This window comes from Beta vulgaris, chromosome 5 (genome assembly GCF_026745355.1).
Source record: "Beta vulgaris subsp. vulgaris cultivar EL10 chromosome 5, EL10.2, whole genome shotgun sequence".
Taxonomy (NCBI): Eukaryota; Viridiplantae; Streptophyta; class Magnoliopsida; order Caryophyllales; family Amaranthaceae; genus Beta; species Beta vulgaris.
In genome coordinates, this window is record NC_079206.1 from 6,505,954 (window position 1) to 6,524,733 (window position 18,780).

Consider the following 18,780-nt stretch of genomic DNA (forward strand, 5'->3'; position numbering starts at 1 on the left):
ACACACACACATATAGATATCCCATACAATCCGTATCTTCTATACTATCTACCAAAAAGCATTCACACCCTACTAAAAAACCAAGATTCCAAGAACCCTACATATAATTGACATTACATGTTTCATTCATAAACCTGCAAATGAATCTTCCTTAAAATGAAGCAAATTTGGGAGGGTTGGGAAGCTCCCTTTTCTTTCTCTACGATTATAATTTGTAAAGGGAAGAGCTAATAAGTATTATCGAATGATAGACTGCTTGGTCTTGAAGCATACCAGTGGCTACATCCACCATCACAAGACAAGCTAAATCTTTCATCACCTTAATGTGAAATATTACTCCAATCACTAAGTAGGATGAATATAGACACAGAGCAATAATCAAAGAGCAATATTTCTGAAAACTTGCCAAAGACAGCACAAGTTTAGACAACAACTGGTCTAGCAATCTAACCATAGCAGCTGATATTGAAAATGATAACAGAACATAAATGAAACAGCGTGGCGTTATTGAAACTGTAATTTTGTAGTCCGAAGTGAGAAGCTGTACATTTGCTAACTATTAGTGATACCTAATCCTAAAAGAACAAAGCAATATGTGGACAGAAAAACAATGTAGATACCTCCACTCTTCCAGTACTCCAGATGAGGTACGCTTCTGCGGACACAACACAAAACATGAACCGGAAAGGTCCAGTTCCAGCAGATTGGCTGCCGGCTGCCAGTAGGAAATACAAACCCCACGAAACACGAAACACGAACCACGAAGCACGAGTAATATCACCAAACAGAAGTAGTCTTCCTCTTTGTACCCGAGTAATAACTGAGATACCACCTAACAAACTTCTTCAACCCCGTCTGCAAATCAGTGGTAGGCTTATACCTGAGCTCCCTCTGCGCCAAAGTAATATTGGCGTGCGTAAACTGAACATCCCCATTTCTAGGCAACGGCAACACCTTCTTATTGGACTTGACCTTAAGTAGCTTCTCCAAGATACTAACCAACTGATTAACACTAACAGGCGACGTATTCCCCAAATTAAAGATCCTAAACTGCGCCGGCCCCTTCTTTTTCCCACCAGTCCCAGTACTCTTCTTAGCCGTATCCAACGCCCCTAAACATCCTTTCACAATATCATCAATGTAGGTAAAATCCCTAGCAACCGTTGAATGATTTGGTCCCTCAAACACAGTTATCTCCTTCCCCTTCAACATATCCTTTGTAAAGAAGAAATACGCCATATCCGGCCTACCCCATGGTCCATATACCGTAAAGAACCTCAACCCTGTTATCGACAACCCGTATATATGATTATAAGTATGTGTTATTTCCTCCCCAGCTTTCTTTGTTGCTGCATACAAACTTGCCGGTTCATCCGTTCTATCTTTCTCCGAAAACGGCACCTTCGTATTCAATCCATATACAGAACTACTTGATGCCCACACTATTGCTGGCTGTGGATTTGCAGATTTACATACTTCCAACAAATTTACAAGTCCACCAATATTACTATGCACATATGATTTTGGGTTCTCCATTGCATACCTTACTCCTGCTTGTGCTGCTAGATGCATCACATGTGTAAATGCTACTACATCAAACAACTTCCTTATTAGATCTTTATCATTTATATCTCCTTCTACAATGAATATTCCTGAACGTTCTAGAAGCTTCTGTCTTGATCTCTTTAAACTTGGATCATAATACCCATTGAAATTATCCAACCCTAATACGCCGTCACCTCGCCGCTTTAGAGCCATTGATACATGTGTTCCCACAAACCCAGATGCACCTGTTACAAGAACAGTCAACCCACGTGCGCCGCCCTGTTTAACACGTGCCGATTGTCTTACGTGCCGTTCCCATTCGTGACCACCCCACGTGGCGGATTGTGATTTGGAGACGGTCTCAAAGTTCGTCGTCGAGTCGTGACGTGGAGAAGCCAGGAAGAGGAAGAGAAGAAGAGAGAGAAAGAGGAAAGAATAAAGGGTCAGTTTAGAGAGAGAAGAATACCAACGAATTCTGTTGTTGAAGTAAATTGATGATTTTTCTGGCTTGAATTTTCCTGGGGTTGATGGGATATTGTTATCATCAACCATTTGATTACAACCAATTGTTGATTTTAGCTGTGACATTGGAGAAACAAGAAACCCTAATTTTTGATTTTTTATTTTTTATTTGGGGGAATTAACTTTCGGAAGATTAGGGTTTTTTTTGTTCTTGAGGTGTGGAGAAAAGGGGGAAGTTTCTTGAGGTGTGCGATAATGGTGGGTGGGTGATGGTGGGGAATCAAGGAGAGAGAGAGAGAGAGAGAGAGAGTTAGTTGGCAAATTTTAATCTGTTAACAACTGCGAAGTAGTCGTATAAGTGTAATTAAAATCATTGACGCCATTATTATTTCTTTTATTATATGATAGTGATATACTAGTATACCAGTATATTTTTTTTTGGAAATGTTTATGATTTTTCTTTCCTTATTTTGGTTTTTTATGGGCTGGGTTTTGATTAGGGGAGATTGGGATAGAAAGTTTGTCGTATTCTATTGGGTTGCTTGTTTTAGGAAAATTAGGTTTTATATTAGTGGATTAGTATGATGAATATTCTAGCCAATAATTGAACTTTTTTATATAAGTTGATTAAAAAATTATTGGCCTTCGGAGATTTCTAACATTATTAAATTGGGAGATTTATAACATTATTAAAGATGCAGGTGTGGATGTTCGTCGGTTTCAGGGGTTAAAAAGGCGCATGATTACCCTTCTCTGTTGTATTGGTTCCCTCCTTACTGTATGGATTTCTCCCTCATTATCCGCATAAATTTAGTAAAAGAGACGGTCTAATTTTAATATAAAAATAGACATGGTCACTAAATGAATTAAAACTATTCACCGAAAGAAATTAACCTAGCTAGTCACTATAGGGCTAATTTTCTTTTTAATATTAGGTTTACCATTGCCTAATTTTCGTTTAAAAGTAGGCAGTCTCTTACAAGACAAACTCTTATCCGCAAAGATGTTTTAAGCGGGTTCCAAATTAGGGTACTAGTTTAAGTTTGTTCTCCTTATAAAAATACATTAGTTGATTGAAGCTTTTTTGTTTTTTTGATAGGATAGTTGATTAGAATATTGAGTGATAATTTGATTATTATATTATATTTAAATATTCGGATGATTAGTTTGTTTTATTTTACAAACTTATTAATACGATTAAAGATGCGATCTTTCCATCTTTTGAAAAAGTTTTAAGATTAATCAGGTTCATTTAAGTGTTAACATAAAGGTAAACTTAAAAGTGGAAAAGCAAGAAAATTTTGTCTCAAAAAGTTTAAATGAAGATAAAGCTTTTTAAAGTAAGGGATACCGCATCAATAATCCACTTTTCATCATTTGTTTCTTATATGCAACATAGTGATCATTAAAACGGGAAAAAATTAGAGGTCTCTTTAATTTCAGGGTGTTGTGCTATGGACCTGTGACACATGTTGCACATAGTGACTTCAGAAAATTAGTTAATATAGAGTTCTGACCTTGTGAAGGAACTCGACTTCAAGTCATGGACTTGGTTTTTCTTGCTTGCTCTATTCTTCAAAGAAGTTTAGGTAACTTGGGATACTCGCATACTAGTAAAGTAGTAGTAGTTTTGGACTCTAAAAATTATATCTGGGATACTACTGGAACTTGTTTTGGATTCTAATAATTATCACTTCTCAAGTTTCGGGTTTCGATTAGGGTTATGAAAAACTGACACAACCCGTTTGCCAAACTCGAACCTTACCTAAAATAAATGGGTTTGGATTGAGATTTTTGACTCATTTAAGTAAATGGGTTGACACAACTTACCCATTTAATTAAATGGGTTAGGTTAAGATTGACATTTTCAACCCGAAATTAACCCATTTTGACCAGTTTAACTCATTAAAATATAAATTTCCTAAAAAGTTGGGTTAAAGTTGGTGAAATTTTTAAAAATACTGATTGTAGAACAGAAATACGAAAAGAAAATCTAATAATGCATACTTTTATGTGATTTTATTGTTGAAAACTAATAAATTTTAATAAAAATTTAATAGTAATAAATATGTAAATGGGTTAAACGGGTTATATGGGCAACCCGTTTAATAAACAGGTCGGATCAAGGTTGGATTTTTCAACCCGTTTAATAAACAAGTTCGATTTGGGTTGGAACATGTTCAACCCGTTTATTATTAACCCAAACCTGAACACGACCCGATTTGATGTTAATCAACCCTAGTTTCGACGTAGCATATCATGACGCTCACCTAAACTATAAATATTCAACAAATCAAAGAATATCAGAGGGAAACAAAGAAGAAAATTAAAGAACCCTAAAACAATTTCTTCTATCTACGGGAGGAAAAACCCTCCAATAGCTCTCCAAGATGGCTGTTTGCAGCAATACTACTACTAACATTGCTGCTCTTTCTTGCTGCAGGAAGTCTTCTCTTTCTTTCGAATCCGAAAAACCCATCATCTGCAACTTTTCTGTTGCTGCTTCTACGACCAAGAAACACCATAATTTGAGGCTGAATAACACTAAATGCACTGCTAATAACAAGCCTATAATTGATACTACTTTAACTCGGTTTCAGGATCCGGGTTACAAGTCATCTGATTTCGCGAAAAAAGAGGTTTTTAAAGAGATGTTTTACGTTGATAAGTTAGAAGAAACTGCTACAAAGCTGGATGATTGTGTCAAGCAACTACAAGCACGACAACAATCGTATCATAGTTCTTTGGTAGAGGACGTGAAGAAGAAGCATCAGAGTTTTATTACTGAATGCATTGGCAAACTCCAACATTCAATTATGAAAGTAGATTCATGCATTGAGGAACTTAATGATTTTGCAGCAAAAGGAAAGGAACGTCGATTTGTAAACTAGTCTTTGATATTACTAGTTACTATATGTTTCAATAGTTATACTTCATATTATTTGGCAGCATATTTTTTGTGTTTCTTCAACTTTAGTACTAGTTGTGATTTGTGCTTTACTAAAGTCAATATTGTTATCAAGCCCTTCTGCACAAGACCTAAAAAGGCCTCAAATTTTGATGTTTATGGTTTGTTTTAGTCACACAATATACTTCCTCTGTTTTATATTACTCGCTACACTTCTCAATTCACGGACTCCTTTTAGAAGATAGAAGTAGAGTAAAAAGAAAAGGGACCCATATGAGAGGAGAGAGATAGAGAGAGTTTATTGCCCAAAAAGGAAGTGTAGCAAGTAATGTAAAACTTCTCACAATGAAAAATATAGCGAGTATTATGAAACGGAGTAAGTACTATCTTCATCCCTTAGGTACTTTTTGTTCAACAAACCTCCAACACTTTCCCGTAGAGCTTATTTCTATTGCTTAGTATTATATGCTAAACGATGAAAAAGGCAACCTAACATGCATATATAACAGTTTCCAGACAACTGAAATTTTGAAAAAATCTGCTCAGATCTAGTATTGAACAACAAAAGACTTCATTAATACTGTACACTCAGCTTAATCAATCCAGACAACTTCAGAAGCAGTCGTCTGACTTATGCTTCTATACCCAGCTTCACAAGAGCTTTTCGGCACAACTTTCTGCTTCTTAGTTTTCCAAAAGGCAACAGAATTGCCAGGAAAATACAGATTTGATCTGCCAGAAAGAAGAGAGCTTGCTCCTTGATCACCATAGCCCCAGTATAGAGAAAATAGCTGACAGCTAGCTGGTCCAGTACTCCAGTTCCATATTATTAAGGACTATGCAACTCTCTTTTGTACCAGACAGTCATAAAGTGTACCAAACTTTGTTCAAAAGCTCAAAGTAGTTACAAGGTTGTAAATCAGTCTAATTGTATCATATTGCATCCAATATAACATCGTGTCGATTTTGACACTGTTTCAAAACTTATCTTTTGGGACTTCCAATCTCATGAATTTTATGTCCTCAATTAGACGATGTAAAGCTCGCCACGATGACCCACCTTCCCTCACAGCTTCACCTGCCAACTTTGATAATCGATTTGCCCTTCGAGAAAACTCATCTTTCCTCCCCTTCATAAGATCAATCACCATATGCTCAATCACACCCCGATCACATATATCTTTCATGTCAATTCCAATCTTCCACACGTCTCCAACGAACCTACTAATCACTAGTTGATCTATACCATTTGGCCAACAAAGCATAGGCACTCCTTCCACTATGCTCTCCAAAGTAGAATTCCACCCACTATGGGTCAAAAATCCACCAACAGCTCGATGAGCTAGAACCTCTTCCTGTGGGGCCCACTTAACTATAAATCCCCTATCCCGTGTACCTTCTAAAATCTCTGTTGGGACCTGTAAGGAGATCTCTTCACTCTCTTCCATTTCAACTACCATGCCTGACCGCCTAACCCAGAGAAACCGGGTTCCACTATTCACCAGGCCGTACCAGAACTCAGTTAGCTGGTCCATTGTTAAGGGCACCACACTTCCAAAGCTAACATATATCACTGATCCTGAGGGTTGGGCATCAAGCCATGCTATGCAGCTTCTATCTTCTTGCCATAAACTATTAGATGTTATTCGTTGCTCAGATTCTAGTTGTTGCCTGGTCCTCGAGTGGAGGTGGATAGGACCAATTGTATAGAGGTTAGGACAAAGCAAACGGAGTTCAGAAAGCAGAGGTTCTTCTAGGTCATCAAAAGTGTTGAGAATATGCCCTTGAGCATTTGGCAATTCTCGGAACTCTTTAAGTACCAGTTGGACATAAGGATCTGTCATGTCATAAGTTCGGCAAATACCTGGAAGGTCACACCACCTTAAGGAGGTGTCTGCTGCGCCTGGAATATCACTTACTGGTTCATCCAGGTCCATTCCTATGCAATGAAGCAGAAGCCAATCATGATCAACATGCCAATGAGATCTTGGTTACATGTCAAAAATCTAAGACTGATGTTTCTTTTTTGAAGGAATAAGACTAAGGTTTCAGGTACATAGTACATTGGCTGTAGCTTTAAGAACCCCTCTTCCTAGCACTGTTTTACGTTAACTTTTTATTGTCTTTGCGTTATATAGAAACTATTTAAAAGAAAAATGTTCAATCTGAATCTTCCGTCTTGACCTTTATTTATAAAGAACTCCCTCCATCCACAACTAGATGACATAGGTAGTGTATTTTACTTTCACAATAATTAACCGGAAAAAGCCTACATTCGCCAACTATTAATTGAGGTAACCTTCAGATTACGTTCCCTCTCCAAATGTTTTACATGAAAAATCATGATACATTGAAAATGTTTACATAGAACCAAATGGAGCCAAAGTGGGGGAAAGTGTGGCTTCCCTTGCTTCCATAAATCAAAGTGATATTTGGAAATATATACCAACACGAATCCAACAAGTACTAGATGACTATAGGGGTGTTTTAGTAGAGATCAGAGAGAGTTTTGGACTAAAAAGAAAGGTTTGAGATGAATAGAGAAGTTTAACTAGTCCAAGCCTTTAATGGAAGTGTTTGGTTGAGAGTGGATTGAAAGAGAGTTTTGAGCCTAGAAAGCTACCAGTAGGACTGTAGGAGCTTTTTGGGAAAGAGGCTTGTGAATTTAATTGTATAATGACTAATATATATACTAAAGTTGGTCAAATTTACTAGCCTTGTTTGATAAATAGAGTTTAGATGTTAGAATTTAGAGTTTGCTATAAGAGTTTTAATTTTTTGTTCAGCAGATTTGACTGTTGATTTAACAACCTTTTTTATAAATGTGTTTGACAACAATTAACTGATTGCTAAAAGTTTATTGTCATTTGTTTGAGTAAAATGATATTTATAAACATTTTAATACAATGTGTATTAGTATTATTGGACGCAAAAGAGTCTTTGAACATATTTGTACCGAATCCTATCAAGAAAAAGCTCCTATTAGGAGCTTTTTCATTTTGAGAGTTTTCATTCCAAAACTCTCTCTAAAACTCTATTAAACTCTAAAAGTGATCCAAAAGTCTCTTTTTGCTCCAAAATTCTAATTGCCAAACACCCCAACTATCTTTTACCAACAAAATGTCCATCAATAAATTATTCTAATATTTTTGTTGGTCATTTTACCTAATAAAGTATCAATAAGCTAGCAGCTATCTACCAAACACTTTTACACAAACAATTAATACAAACCGTCACTCAAATCATCTAATAGAATTAGCTAACCTCTAATTGACAAACCGGCCTATACATACGTACTATGTTCTCATGTAAAATTGACACATGAAAGATTAAAAGTGGAGGAGCATTTAACTAGTGTCAAAACTTCATATGGTACAACAAAAAAAAAGACATGAAAAAACGTCAAAAAGAGCATAATACCTTTCTTAAAAGGCAATTCCCCATAATCAACAAGCTTGGGAACAAGAAAACAGCTAGCCCAAACACAACAAGGACTCAACGTTGAGAAATAAACCACCGGAATCCCTAACTCATTCGCTCTCTCTCCTACCGACGTAAACACACCATCGGCGATCAAGCAAGTCGCCGGCGCCGGAGATTCCATAAACTCCGGCAAACGACGACTGATTTCAGCCTGGAGAAATCCGACCATGGCAGGAAACTTCGCCGGAGTTCGAGGTTCATCGCCGGAGATTCCGTCGGAAAATTGAGAAAACTTGACGTGCGGAAATCTAGAGGGGAGGTCAAGGAGTCTTTGGTGGACGAATTCAGCGTTAAGGAAGGTGATATTGAGGTGGTCAGAGGAGAGAGAAAGGAGGTGTGCTAGTTTTAAGAAGCAATTTATGGGGCCTTGTAGTGGTAATGGCAACAATAGTACAGATGGTATTATTGGTTGCTCTGCTTCTCGTTGACCAACCATTTTTCTCTCTTTTTGCTTATGTGGTGTTATGAGTAAGCAATTTGAGTGCATGCAATGAGTATAAATTACACTTTTCAGAGTCCATACCACTAATCCTAAAAACTTTAAAGGTGGGATAATGTAAAATAAGTTTAGAATATCTTATTATTGCACCTAGTATTACCATTACCAGTTATAAAGAAGGTAGGTTTGCATGATTTTCATTAGAACTGGTTATTGGATAGGGTATTTCAATGATTAAAGAGTTAGGGTCAAATTTACTGAAAAGTGTTTTATTGGATAGGATTAGTATTAAATAGGGCCAATAAAGAAATTCAATAATTTTGAAAAATAAAATAGGTTTTGTAAAAACAATAACATATTCGGATTCACATCCATTTAAACTTACTTTTGACTCTCTTTGTTCCTTATTTTTCTTGCTCGTTTGCCGACTCGCTATTGGCCCACTATCCATTTGGCCTGACCTGCCACGACCCTTTATGAGACGACCCTCTTATGATCCGACACGCACTAACCCTGACCCGACCCGCCAATAACTAGGTCTAATTTCTATATTGCTAAATTTGTTCTCGCTATTTCTCTCTTGTCTAGTAAGCCCCTATTCTTTTGAGGTGAACTGAATTAAAGTAAGTTGAATTGAAGTAAAATGATAAGAGAAAAATAGTTTAAATGATTTGAAGTTAACTGAAATTGTTCCAAGATAACATAGCATAACTGCATAAGTACTGCAACTCATTTGATAGGTGATAATCTCAAGAAACTTGTACTTTTAGATAAAAATTTGTAAGTAGAATTTCCCTAATTTATTTTTATGGTTATGAAATATCATCCCTAGACATGTGGTTTTCTTCACAATCTTCATTCTCACTCAATAGTCAATACCAGTATACCACGCTAAATTTTGGGAGGAAAATATATTTTTACTTAAATGAATTTTCATTACCATTAATATTGACAGTTTGACACCAATATTATAATTTATAGCCACGTACAGGCCTTCTGGCCTTTAGCATGGTAATAAAAAAAATGGAAATGTTATATGCATCCCTTAGGGCATCAAGATAAAAGATAAAATCTGCTTCAGAAGCACGCTCGCCGCTGCTGCTACAAGAATGGCAATTGTGTATTGAGAAGAATCATTTTCGTGTTGAAAAGAATCATTGAGATTGGACTTATAACAGTTACAAGATACAGGCTGAATCAGATCCTGGTTGCATATTCACAAGGATATCCAGCCAAAACAAAGTAAAAACACTGGAGCCGATATATATAATACAGCACCCACCTATGTTCTTGACCATTCATATATTCGGGCACTTGAGCCAAAATGATGCATTGATCTCCTGTCCCCATCTCATCTCAAACGTCTTTCCTCTGCTGTGTTCTCTCGCTGATCTTACATGGGCATACATTAGAGACTAACCAGTTCATAGTGTTACAGCAAGTCAACTAAACTGTGATGTTTCTGTTGTTCATTCAAGTGACCAGAACCAGAAGGTCGAGGAAACAAAAGACCAAGTAGGAAACATCATGAATCTGCGGAGAGCATCACAGTTGCAACCTGCTTGTTCATGAGAGTTTCACCAAACACTTTAGATTTTTGTACACTATTCTGGTAAACAGAATACTAACAGCCACCTCCGCTCTCAACAGGTAATGAGTCAGATCTGCAAATATCTCCACGACAAAGTGGACATACCCTGAACAAGGAGGAAAAAAGCATGGAGGAAGAGGGGGGAAAAGTCAGTCATATGTTTAAACTTCTATAGTGAGCATCTACACCAAGGGATCACTTTATTGTGCATATATTTAAAAAATGAATAATTAAAAAATACAAAAGGAGCAGAAACCAGTCTGTGGTAAAGTCTTGGATAATAACACGAAGAAAACAATGAGTAAGCAACCTAAGTAAGAATATCAACGATCACCTACCTAAAGCATGATTTTGCATAATAAAAGGAAACCCAACACACAAAATTAACTGATCTTTCCATCTATTGCTTCTGTGTGCTTTTGATTTTCTTCACTTTTCCGCTCTCTTTTTATGCTCACCGCCACAAAGCTTGGCCAGCAATAGTAACAGCAATGAGTACGAGGTGCATTAAGAACTCCCCACCCCATCTCCCTCACCTCTAACAATCCCGAACCACAATCAGGCCTCAACTACAGCCAAAAAAGACTAGCAACACTTATCAAGCATCAGGAACTCGAGATCAAGGCTTGACAAGAATCCAAAACTCTGCAAATGTAGACACTCCTGAGTGTAATTCATAGAGAATATTACCATAGCTAAGGTTGGTTCGTGGATCGCCAGCATAGCAAGTGACATTTTTTTATGGTAAGGCATGGTGTCAAAACAAGGCCGCATCATATCGTATCGCCCGTTTCGTAAAGGTGTAAAAAAAACCGCATTTTAGGCGGGTTTTAGGGATATTACATGGTTTAAGCCGATATTTAGCGGTACGACAGCCGCATCATCCCCGTTCCCGCATCACCGTTACCGTTACCACAACCGTGACCGAAACTGTAATTTCGAACTATCAGGTAAGGGGAGATATGGAAGGCATCAATATCACTGATTGATTTTTTTTACTGATTGAAAGTCATTTTTGCTGATCAAAACTGATTTTAACTAATTAAATCTGATAGCCCATTCTCTAGTACAAATCTTTACAAAGTTTACTGATGTTTACTACTTAAAAAGTTAATAACTAATGAAAATGATTTTTGTGGATTGAAACGGATATTAGTTTTTAAAGTTCAAGTGAAAACCTGTTGTAACCCCGACTTTCATTAATTTTCATCTATTAGATAAAGGGACACAAACATGCATATAATATGTGTCCTCGAAACCCCTCAAATATGTCTCCCTAGCGAAGACTGTTTCAAGAGGATAAAATAAAAAAGATTTGATCGGATAAGTGCGTTGGCTACTCTACGATTATTGTGCAACATCAATTGTTCAAACTAACTTCATCATGATGCATGAGATCTCCTCCTGCCTAGAAAAGAGAGAAGAAAAACCATCCACCAATTAGCATGGCAGCATAGCCACATTCCAATTGCTCCTAGTTATTATGCTTCTAATAATATCTGAAAGCAAATTGTTGCAAAGACCATGGTTTCCTGCTTCAGAAGTTCATGTATAAGGCCATAGAGAACATATGAAAATACATAGAATGAAATTTTTACCTGTGAATTTCCTTGAGCCACTTGTCAATACACTTCTTATGAAACTCATGATGACAAGGCAATATACGCATTTCATCGCCTTCCTCGTACTCTACGAGGCATATGTAACATCTGTTGATCAGTAAAACAATCAGAAGTCAAATTTTCGATTATTCTATTGCCCCAGCACTTGTCTAACCATTTCTCTCTCAGTGAGCACATGAACCAAAGTAGCATAATGAAGGTGTATATTGTAAAACAAATAATTTCATGGAAACCACCTCAAAAAGAGTTTGCAAAATTACAATAGCTGAATTACAAGACCACATATGACATTATCGACCCATACTAACCTCAAACAGACACTCTAATGGTTAAAAAATTTATACATCTACACATTGAACATTGTCTTGCCCTAGCACTTGTCTAACCACTTCCCTCACTTCTTAAGACTGAGCACATGAAGCACAGTAGCATAATGAAGGTGTATTTTGCAAAACAAATAATTTTATGGGAACTACCTTAAAAAAAGTATTGCAAAATTACAATAGCTGAAATACAAGACCACAAGAAATGACAGAGCCACTGCACCATGACGTAATGTGAAAACGTTAGATGTCTACCATCAAATCATTGTTGTACATGTGGAACATTGTCTACTGAGTAACTAAAATCTCGGAAATTTTAAGCATAGCCGTTAAGCATAGGACATTTTTCCTTAAAATTACCCACAACTACTTCAGAAAACAAAATTGAGATCACCCACTCATCTATATAAATGCGAGATTGACCTATAAAATGCTATAGTTGCAAGTCTTGTGACCCAAAGAAGTAATGCAGTCTGATGGAATAAAAGAGGCTAAAAGAACAAAATCTTATGACCATACAAGGGAAGTAATCAAAAATTCTCCTTCAAAGTGCATGCAGAAAGCAAGTGAAAAAGCGACTTACTGTGCAACATCCTCATTCTGTAATTTAGTTGACTTAGTGTATGCTTGAACAGGCAAGGATTCTACAACTTCATTAGGTGCTGGAACTGATCCAATCGAAGAAACAGAAGGTCGGGAGGATAACACCACTGATTGCTGGTGAATTTCATCCAGAACCTAGTTAAATATGTATGATACAATCAACTGATTTTTAAATGACAATTGGGATAATATTATAGGGGGAGGGTGCTCCACTATTCCACAAAAGAATCAAGTAAACAACTTAACAATACCTCAAACAGAGCCTCAGCTAGCATAACGATTCTCGATATGCTAGCTCGAGCACCACCATCATTATTTGAATTAGAATCTCTACTATTATTGCGACACGAGCAACGCCCAGTTCGATGCTGCCCAGACAGAATACAGTACCTCTCATGACCTGATAGATTCTCAAAACGACTACCCAAACGCTGAAGAGCACGTACCTGAAAATGTGAACATCGTAAGGTCAGGAAAGAAAGCTTCTCAATCATTCGAATAAACCTATCAAAGTAACCACTGCTGGATATGGTCACAGATAACATACAGATAGATCTGGAAGAAGCCACATGATAACTAACATTGATGAGAGAGTCGAGACAACGTTGCTTGACTTTTGACAAACATAATATGCTTTTACATAATCTAGCACTAGCATGTACCAGTTGGATCATGCATAAAGCACGGAGAACTAGAAACTTAAGTCTGTGAAATGTCCATATAGCTGGTTTTGCCATGAAAATTTACTTAATAAAACCGATAGCTAATTTGGCTGACTTATGATAAAACAATACTAGCAATTTATGCACGCGATGCGTGCTTTAGTTATTTTCTTTGTTGGTTATTCTTTTGCAATAAACCTTTTGAATTTTTTCTTTCCAAGTCAATTTTCTATAGTATTTGAATAACTTCAATTCTTCTTGATTGTGCTATTTTATAAGTAAATAATTTGAAATCAATGAAGCACATATAATGCATAAAGCAATTAAAAATTATATATCACTAACCTTTTGTTGTTTTCAACATAAAGTTGGAGTTGAAACTATGTGATAGTTTGATAATGCTACTTTAGATAAAGAGTCTCATTTTATTGATAAAAAATACAAGTTTCTAAATACATTATAAATCATCAAGGTTTTACATACTACATTATTGTCCATAAAGTATTTCAATAACACACTTCTAATTTTGTTTATGGACTTTTCTAATCAATGTATAATCATATGTATGTGTCATTTTAAATTTATGGTAAATTTTCTTATGTAAAAGTATTTTGTCAATTTCATGTTGATTGTGATGACTTTGAATTGTTTGGAAATTTCCTTTTATAAAATAATTTTGTCAATTTTTTGTTGATATGCATTGATTGTGCTGATTTTGAGTTGTTTAGGAGTGTTGTTTAAAGTTTTTTCTTAAAATACAATTTATTTAAGAGGGGTAAAAATGTGATTTCAGATGGGGACACCGTTGCTCCCCTCTTCCCTTATAGTATAGAGATGATTTTAGATGATCCACCGCCATACCTAAACCATGTTCCACCGCCATACCTAAACCATGTTCCAGTATAATCATGCATCATAAACAACAAAACTAGAACCTAACAATAAGTGTGCTGAGTGCATTATGCAAGGTCCATATAACTGATTCTACTATGAGATTTTACTTAATTTACCAAAAAGCTATATACTTGTGCTCTATTGATAAGAGCACAGTTCTATAAATTGCACCAATAAAATACAAACAGACCTGGGACCTTATTCTTCTACGTCGCTCCAAGAAATTTGATCTATGCTCCAGTAATTCATGATGCCTGCCTTCTCTAAGGTGTGATGTGTCAATATCATTGTTTTGATTAGCATAGTAGGAATTAGGCATGCTGGGTAGTGGATAAGGAGAAGGCATCAGAGAGTTGACAGAATTTCCATCAGAAGCAGCTGATCTGTCCTGCCGCAAAGGAGAAAGAGTCAAGTCTGAAAATGATGATCTACGTAGAACTCTATCACGGAGCCTACCCACACTTAAAGTTCTACTAAACCGAACATTGCGATCCGCTGGTTCTCGGGCACCATTACGACGGTCAACAATTCTCCTATTTAAACCTTCCACATCCATATGACTTCCAAGAGGGGGTAAATACACATCTGGCCTAGTTCTCTCACTATCATTATCCACCAGATCTTCTGCGGAAATGACCTGATTATTTTGCAAGGAACCAGAAAAAGTAGAATTTCCAGGGTGCCGACCTAAATTTATAGAAGAATCACCATGAGATCTGACTGATTCATTGGTGAGGCATGAAGAATTCAGACTGCTATTATGTTGACTCTCATTATGGTTAATCAAGCCACGTGAGAAGCCTCCACGCAGTTGAAGGTCCTCTTCACCACTTGATAAAGTGAAGTTTCTCGGAGAAGAAGGATAGGCTCTTGATGATCCCACACTAGCAGCTCTGCTAAGCCTAAAGCTAACACTACCGGGAACAAAACTGAAGCGAGATAAAAAGCGATTCGAATGGTTCAGAGATTGTCCTGAGAAAGCTTGAGATGAACTTCCATCAGCCCTCATCTCATTGTCTGCTCCATTTGCATGATCCCATTCACCAAGCTCAATACTCCTATTAGACGATACAGAAGGCATGTTATCAGGCCCATCAACTTTAGAAGTTTGAAAACACTCAACTTTCATTTCACCAGACTCCAGTTGAGGTCGTTGCATTCTAGTCCTACTAGCTTCAACATGAAGATCTGAAACCTGTAGGCATATAAATCCATAAGTCAAATTCATCATAAAATTTGTCTTAAGAACTCAATATTTACAAACTTAACAATAACAGTCAAGAAAATGTGCCTGCAATAAATGGCTTATCCATTGTGAAAATTGGGGAGAAATGAATATCAAGTACACCAGTAGTTCCATATTACTGTAGGCACACTTTATAAAGACATGTATATTTTCCAAAAGCAGCTGAAAGTAATACATTTTACATAGCAATACATGTTCTAAGTTGTCAGTTTCCTAATCCTTGAAGGAAATCAATTGAGAGAGGCAGGTTCCCCAGAAAATTTTATATTGAGTGACCTGTGGAGTCCCACAAGGAGCATCTGCACACTCCTCGGCCTCGTCTTAAACCTAGTGATCAAGCCTCATGTTCCCCCATACTCACCAATAATAACATCAAGCATCATTGACTCACCATAAATTCAGCTTGGACAGTCTGAAGTCTGAACAACCATGGAGGTGAAAAAATCTTACAACTACGTTCAATTAGTGGAAACAACAAGTGGAAAATGCTCAAACGGCAAAATGCATCTCCACCAACTTCACTAACACTTCAAACCTAAACTCACAGCCCCCTAATTTCACCAAGCTCAAACCTAGTTGCATTTATCCCTACATACTGATGATTCCAAAAAAATTGTGACTGTAATTGAATCCTTAGCCTCTTGAATCCAATGAAAAGGATTTCATGTGACTATTTATATTAGGAAATGATAAAATTCCTAGATGATGGTCTCCATGTGCGATTTCAAACCTTTGCAAAAGGGTAAAGAGATCTCTAAATATTTCAGCATTCAGACATGACTACTTCATGTACCATGTCATTATTACAATGAAATGACAGACACAATTAACCTATGAGCAACAAAAGAGTCCCCTGGCAAAGGAATATAACTTGGGTTAACAGATGTTATGGAACTGTTTGACAAGCTATTAGACTTCATCAGCGGCACTAGTACTCCCTCCATCCCTCTATGATTTCCCCAATTTCCTTTTTAGTTATCCCTTTAACTTGGTGGGGTGCTTGAGACCCACATCATTTGCAAACTCTACATTTAGCGAACTCAATCCATCAATCGAACCAATCTATATCAATTACTTCCTCTGTTTCAATTTAGTTGTGACACTTTCAAAATCACGTAGTCTGGACAATTTTTGAAGAGGGGAGAGATATAGAAAGAAAATAAAAAGTTCCCGTGTGATAGGAGAGATAAAGATAAGTTATTATCCAAATGAAAGTGTCACAACTAAATTGGAACTTCCTGAAATAGCAAGTGTCACAACTAAATTAAAACGGAGGAAGTATTTATAATAGGTTTGCATCATTAAGCAACTCCTTTGACATATTTAGAAAGAGGGGCGGGTAATTATCCATCTCCGCTGCGTGATTTCGCCATTATGACTTGCAATAATTAATATCAAACAGATTAGCATTATCCTGTTCAATGTATTCCCCTTTAGAGCTTCTTTCAGTACTGGCACGCAAAACCAAACAAAACAAGAAAATCACCCATCATAATCAATCCAAGATTTTCTCCATTTTCAGCAACATGACAGCACAATAAACCTAAGATTCCAAAATGCCATAAACTACTATATGCTGCTAAGCAATTAAAATAAACACACAATAACATGCACATTAACAATTTCCAAATCATATCTCTTCAAAATAAGAACAAAAGGGCCATTAAATTGAAAACCCTAAACCAGATTACACGAAAACTCCGAAAAAAATATCAATTAAAAACAACCGATGAATTAGTTACCTGATCATCGTCATCATCAGTGTCGTAAGTTCTAGACGACGATCCAAGGCAAGAAGAACTAAACACTCCTCTAGTTTTAGACTTTCTTCTTCCAACCGATGAAGAAACCGACGACGAAAACGACGACGTAGAAGAAACAGACGACACCTCACTACCACTACAACGACGCGTTTTGCTGCTGCCAGATCCCATCTTTATAACTTCAAAATCGTCGATCAAAATAATGCAGTGAAAACCCTAATTGCCGAAAATTTCATTATAATTTCAAAAAATTTAAAAAAACACTGTTCAGATGTAGTAATGACTAATGAAAGAACTAAAGAATTGAATTGATAGTGTAGATTAATTGTTGTAAGAAAGAAAGAAAGAGAGAGAGTGTGTTGTGTTGTAGGTGTGAGTGGATTGCGTGAAAAGGAGAGGAGTGCAAAGAAAGAAGGAAGCTTTTAAGAAAGGAACATGGCGTCTTTCCTGCCCTATTTTTTGGGCGGACATTTCGATTCAATTCTTTCATGAGATCATAAGCTTATGTCGGGAAAGGGAACCATACATGATATCATGGGTCCACTCATCTATTTTTTTTTTTTCCGATTCGGTAATTTACTGGCCCATAAGCAAATATTCACGCAAACATCCCAAATATAAGGTTGATGTCTTGATGAGAGTCGAACTCCCAACCTCATGGTTGGGAGGTGGGAGCTCCAACCATTGACTTTCACATAGTTCTTTCCCTCATCTAATTGGAACTTCGACTATTTGCCCTTATCCTAAATCTACAAAATAATCTTTTGTTGACTATTCATCTTTTGAAAATTTTGCATGATTACTCTTTAGAAATACAAAATTTTGAATAAATAAAAGGAGCAAAAAGACTTTAGTTGATGGCATATTATGGGCTACCTTAACCACATGTCAAATTTTGAAATTTTGAAATTTCGATATTCAGTTTATAATTAATTTAATGGAGGGGTGAGCAACGACTAATAAGTGGGTTTTATACTGACTATTTTGCGTTTACATTTATTTAGAATATTGCATTTGTAGAGCATTATTGATATAAAAAAGTTTTCGCTTATCTTATCATGTTTTTGGAATTATTTTTATCCTTATTAAGAAAAGTAAGCAAGCATAGCTAAATTATAAATGGTATGATAACCTAAAAAAATGCAGAAGCTCCTAGCAACCAGTGTTTTTAGGGAAATTTCTTGGGGTACCCTTGAGGTTTGGTTTAATTCTCAAAATACCCTTATTGAATTTTGAAGT

The 18,780-nt window shown here is 36.5% G+C and overlaps 3 protein-coding genes across 4 annotated transcripts; all 3 read right to left on the reverse strand.

Annotated features, from left to right (window-relative positions):
• Positions 1 to 375: 375 nt before the first annotated feature.
• LOC104892440 (UDP-glucuronate 4-epimerase 4) lies at positions 376 to 2,603 on the reverse strand. Its single transcript, XM_010678378.4, has one exon. It carries the CDS (start codon positions 2,131 to 2,133, stop codon positions 778 to 780), a length of 1,356 nt encoding a protein of 451 aa, XP_010676680.1. The 5' UTR covers positions 2,134 to 2,603; the 3' UTR covers positions 376 to 777.
• Positions 2,604 to 5,351: 2,748 nt separating this feature from the next.
• On the reverse strand, positions 5,352 to 8,943 carry LOC104892441 (7-deoxyloganetic acid glucosyl transferase). The gene is made up of 2 exons (XM_010678379.4): positions 8,336 to 8,943; positions 5,352 to 6,854 (listed from the first exon to the last, which is right to left on the reverse strand). The coding sequence occupies exons 1-2, from the start codon at positions 8,883 to 8,885 to the stop codon at positions 5,893 to 5,895; spliced, it is 1,512 nt and encodes a 503-aa protein (XP_010676681.2). The 5' UTR covers positions 8,886 to 8,943; the 3' UTR covers positions 5,352 to 5,892.
• Positions 8,944 to 9,973: 1,030 nt separating this feature from the next.
• On the reverse strand, positions 9,974 to 18,043 carry LOC104892442 (hypothetical protein). Of its 2 annotated transcripts, none has more exons than XM_010678381.4 (6): positions 17,521 to 18,043; positions 14,723 to 15,727; positions 13,228 to 13,422; positions 12,957 to 13,090; positions 12,027 to 12,137; positions 9,974 to 10,534 (listed from the first exon to the last, which is right to left on the reverse strand). In XM_010678381.4, exons 1-6 carry the CDS (start codon positions 17,710 to 17,712, stop codon positions 10,462 to 10,464), a joined length of 1,710 nt encoding a protein of 569 aa, XP_010676683.2. In that variant the 5' UTR covers positions 17,713 to 18,043; the 3' UTR covers positions 9,974 to 10,461. The 2 variants fall into 2 exon arrangements, with proteins under 2 accessions (XP_010676683.2, XP_010676682.2); XM_010678380.4 differs by having other exon boundaries at positions 12,957 to 13,111; positions 17,521 to 18,042.
• Between the last annotated feature and the right edge of the window lie 737 nt (positions 18,044 to 18,780).